General features: G+C 34.1%; 1 protein-coding gene across 1 annotated transcript; it reads right to left on the reverse strand.

The window, feature by feature from the left end:
• Window positions 1-679: 679 nt before the first annotated feature.
• On the reverse strand, window positions 680-3,941 carry LOC111372137 (O-acyltransferase WSD1-like). The gene is made up of 5 exons (XM_022994326.1): window positions 3,723-3,941; window positions 2,629-3,204; window positions 1,684-2,037; window positions 1,410-1,547; window positions 680-1,035 (listed from the first exon to the last, which is right to left on the reverse strand). The coding sequence occupies exons 1-5, from the start codon at window positions 3,906-3,908 to the stop codon at window positions 874-876; spliced, it is 1,416 nt and encodes a 471-aa protein (XP_022850094.1). The 5' UTR covers window positions 3,909-3,941; the 3' UTR covers window positions 680-873.
• Between the last annotated feature and the right edge of the window lie 600 nt (window positions 3,942-4,541).

The raw sequence follows: 4,541 nt of genomic DNA on the forward strand, positions 1-4,541 counted from the left end.
TTTTTTTTAATTATAAAAATAGGTTGCGCTTTTTAAGACTAATTTTGACACAATTTTTAGCACAAATGCGTGCACATTTTGGCGTTCAAACGTATGTATGTAGTCAACGAAATGAGTTGACCATGTTATCACGAGGATACCCATATGCTGGACGTTTCGAAAATGCATCGAGTATATGTGAGCTTATGCTTGCATTTTTTCGCATATGTCCGCATTTTAGAACAATGCTTATAGTTAGGAAATTTCATTGCTTGATTAAAATTTAAAAAAAATAAAAAATAAACTGTTAATTTGGCTTTGTTTCTATGTATTGCTTTCAAAATTTTTAATTAAATAAATTTTAACATTCATTAATAATTATCAATAAGAAATGATCTACTTAACAACTAATAAACTCTATGCTGAATTATCAATAGTGTCGAACTCCACACATGTCACAACCAGGGGCGGACCCACATGGGGTCATGTGGGGTCAAATGACCCCACAGTTTTTTTTTTCTGCTGCTAAAACGGTTATTTGGGTTTAGGGTTCCAAATTGCAATTAATTATCCACTCCAATCCATTAATCCTATGAATTTATTTTTGTTAATGATACGTTGTTCGAAAAAAATTTCATTTTTGACCCCATAGTCCGAAGTCTCTGGGTCCGCCCCTGGTCACAACTGACAAATTCAATCACACGTGTAAATCTTCTTTAAACTGGTTTAATTTTGTCGAGTTTAACATATGCAGTCATAATTATTGGATCGAACTTGATAACTGTTAGTCGAATCAATACTCGACTATAAATTATTTAGTATATGAAATGGGCTCTTATTTTTAATAAAATTAAAATGAAGTCAGAAACTTGACTTGAATAATTCTAAAGCCTCCTATAATTTTGTTTGAGGAGGAGATTCTATTGCTGCTTTCGAAATGGCCTCCAAGGCATATTCGAGACAAGACTTGAACTTATCAGGGTCAATGAAACCTTTCTCCACAGCCAAGCAAATTCTCAGCTTTCCCACATAACTCATCACTGTTACTGAAAGGTTCTGCACAGTTCAGCGGGCACAACGTGCATGTTCAAGAAGCAACAATCAAGAAAAGGTCAATAAATAGATGGATTGAAATGTAAAAATTTAGATTTAATGGAAAGTGTTTGAAGACAATAAATCGAAAAGGTGAATTCTTCACAAATAAAAATAAGTGGTACACAACTGGATAATAATTGTGGATCCATTGAAATGATTTTTAAATTTTCCAAAGGGAGACTTAATATTTGGCTGTTGATGCCATTTTTCGTTTGATATCGTAAATTATAATATATAGTTAACAGATTATGTTTGACCGTTAGCTTGATAATACCTGTTTAAAATTATAAGCTAACTGATGTATAAAAATTTCTTGAAATGGTAGTATAAAGTACCTGAGGTGCCCCTACCACTGCAAAGTACAATCCTTTAACTGGTTGATTAGCTATAGCCATTTGTTCCACAGGTCCTATCATATTTGATATTCCCATGCTCGAATTCTTTAACGTGTTGCATATGCATCGTGCAGTTGCCTGTTACATAACGAAGTTATCCAAAATGGACTTAGCATATTAAGTAAGACGTGTTATTATCCAACATTTCATACCAAAGTGCACATATGTAGAGTGCAATTTTCTATTAAATGAAATTTAATGTATATTTACTTACCTCAGGACCTCTAATTTTTCTGATGGCATCAAGAAACTGGCCAGTTAGATAAACTGCTGCAGAATTTCTTTGCCTTTTTATCAGTTGGTGTGCTTTCTTGACAAATTTGAGTGGGTTGTTTAAATCAGAAGCAGTCAACTTCGGAATAGGAACTTGTAAGAATGCGAAACGATTGCCCCATGGCATTTCTGCATTGGGTTTGATCATCTCACTCACTGATTTATAACCGACAGTGGCTCGAGTGTTGAGTAATACAAGTGCTGTACATTTGGCTTTGCGTGAATCTTCATTCACTTTTTGCATGTATAATCGGTTTCCGAATATGATTATCCCAGTAATCACGTCATTAAGTGTCTGTAAAAGAACTGTAAACTTTCAAAGGATGTCAAGTTTTATGCCATTCATTCATGTTTATTTTAGAATCAACATATTTAGACAGTTTAGCTTTTGTGTATACAGAAGTATAAGGGGCATCCCACCTTTTTTAACCACTAGTTTTGGCAAGAGTCATGCCTCGTGTAAATGGGGCATTACAACAGTCCATCGTCTAGCCTATTTCCAACATGCCAGTAAAGTGTAAGCAATTGAAAGTGGCCCCTTACCTTGTGACCTATATTACCCTCGAGTAATGCTATTCATAAGCACAAGCGAAATGCTTCAAATAACAAGCTGGATGACTAGTCGTTGATTATGAATAGCATTATTCATTTCTTTCCTTAATCGAACCTTTAGGTTTAGAAGCCTAAAGTAGTGTGAATTATAATTTATTTGCATGCTATCACACTCTCTTCCTTTGTATATTCCTTATTTATATGTCAATCAAAGTCTATTACGTAAATCATATAATCTTTTCCATATATGGTAGCATTCTATTTGAATTCAAACATGAGAAAGTTAAGGGACGAAGAAAATAGAGAGCAATAGAGTGAAGCCTCAAGAGTTTACCACTTTAAGCTTGTCCTTGATTTGTTTGATGTGATCAATGGAAAATGTAGTAGTAGTTATAGCAATTGGCCGAAACTCCACTCCATCATCCCCGGATCTAATAGGCGATTTGTCATCCTTAATCAAACTGCTCTTCAAGACATTCCATACGAAATCATAAGCAGTGTTAATAAACCCTGAAAAAAAACGGGGCACACGCTGGCAAAAGCCATGGCTGTTACGATTATGCTGGAAGTTAGACTGACGCGAAGGGAATGTCAATTGAAGAGAAGGATTATCAACTCTTTGTAGACAGGAGAGAAGGGCTCCCATCAAAGAATAGCCATCTCCAAGTGAATGGTGAAGCTTGAATATCACATTTCCCGCTGCATTTTTTGTTGGGTACTTAAATATGTGAATTTCCCACAGAGGTCTATTTGGAGGAAATTGTTCCATTGCAAGTTTTGATAAATAGTCATTGAAGACCTCATCATAATAATCTGTTGACCTCCCAGTGGGGAAAACAGGCATCTCTACATGATCGTTTAGATTTACCTCCACCCTCTTCCATTTCTTTGCTCCTCTCTTCTCAGAAACCTGCTCGAACAAAATCACTTCTTGAGCGTTATATATTTGTTTCTTGCACTTGTGTGTTTTATTGACATGGAAAATATCTCTTAAAAATGAAAATATTTCCTTGTTTTGAGGAAAACAAAAATCTACTCCTCTCAAGAAAAGGAAAACTAAGCATATTTTTAAAGGTTGGAAAATGTTTTTCATGAAGAAAAAAATGGCAATCAAACACTCCTTAAGTTGGAATTCGGGTGAAACCGTCATTTTCCACAAAATTTTCCAACCAAATACAACGTTGAAATTAGATTGTTATCTATTAAATAAGGAAAATAAGATAACATTGTTAATAATATTGTGAAGTCAGACAACATTTTACCGGTTTACAAACATGCACTACGCATTTTCAATAATATGCACTCTTACTCGAGTATTTATCAAGTGCACTGTAAACTTGACTACAAACGCTTGTCACATCCAATCCTAAGCGACTTTGGTCATATCTCTCCCGTAAAAATGAAAAAGACAGAGACGATAAAACTCACCATGATTGAGGAGAACCGATGATTTATGGGTAAGAACACATCTTTGACGAGTGGCATTGTCACGGAATCATCAATGGGAACTTCTGATTCCAAAATGCCTAAAATAGTTAGTGATAACACTGAGCTTTTCAAATATTGGGCACTAGGACTCATTGGCTCAAGAGCTTCACCTTGCTCAAACTCCATGTGTTCTCGATTAACGCCTTGAAATTAATTTAGTTTTTGCAGTTTTTACTCTTTGCTTAATCATTAATAAATAGAGTGGCTTCTCACTGTACACAAAACTACATGCAATGGGAAAAGAATAAATTAATTTTGCTGCGTAAAGAGGGTAATATTATTAAATTTAATACACGTAAAGTAGCTCACTGACTCCTGGAATTAATTACTTTTAGTGTCGTTGTAGCGTGGATTTACTTCGTGTGACAATGTTGTGATAAAAATTACATTATTCAGCCCTTGACCACCATTAAATTAAAATTTATTTTTCTTTCTCTTCTTATTGATCATACATTTTTCAATGAAATAATATTACACGTAAACTTAAAAACTTTTCCTTCTTTTTTATTTACACATTTTTCAAAAAATTATTATTTCTTTCATTATTATTCGAAATAATGGAGCCCAAACTGGAACTAAAATGAATTGGAGGGACAGCCCGTTATAAGTCTATGTAGTACACAAATAAACATTTGAAAAAAAATGAAAAACAACACCAAATCTTCGTACTTTAAGTCTACAAGATTTCATTTCATAAGTGACTTCTATATGATTGTTGTCTCTCGTTGTTTTCTTCCATAAAATTTGAAAACGATCATT

The sequence above is a fragment of the Olea europaea genome, chromosome 23 (genome assembly GCF_002742605.1).
Source record: "Olea europaea var. sylvestris chromosome 23, O_europaea_v1, whole genome shotgun sequence".
Classification (NCBI taxonomy): Eukaryota; Viridiplantae; Streptophyta; class Magnoliopsida; order Lamiales; family Oleaceae; genus Olea; species Olea europaea.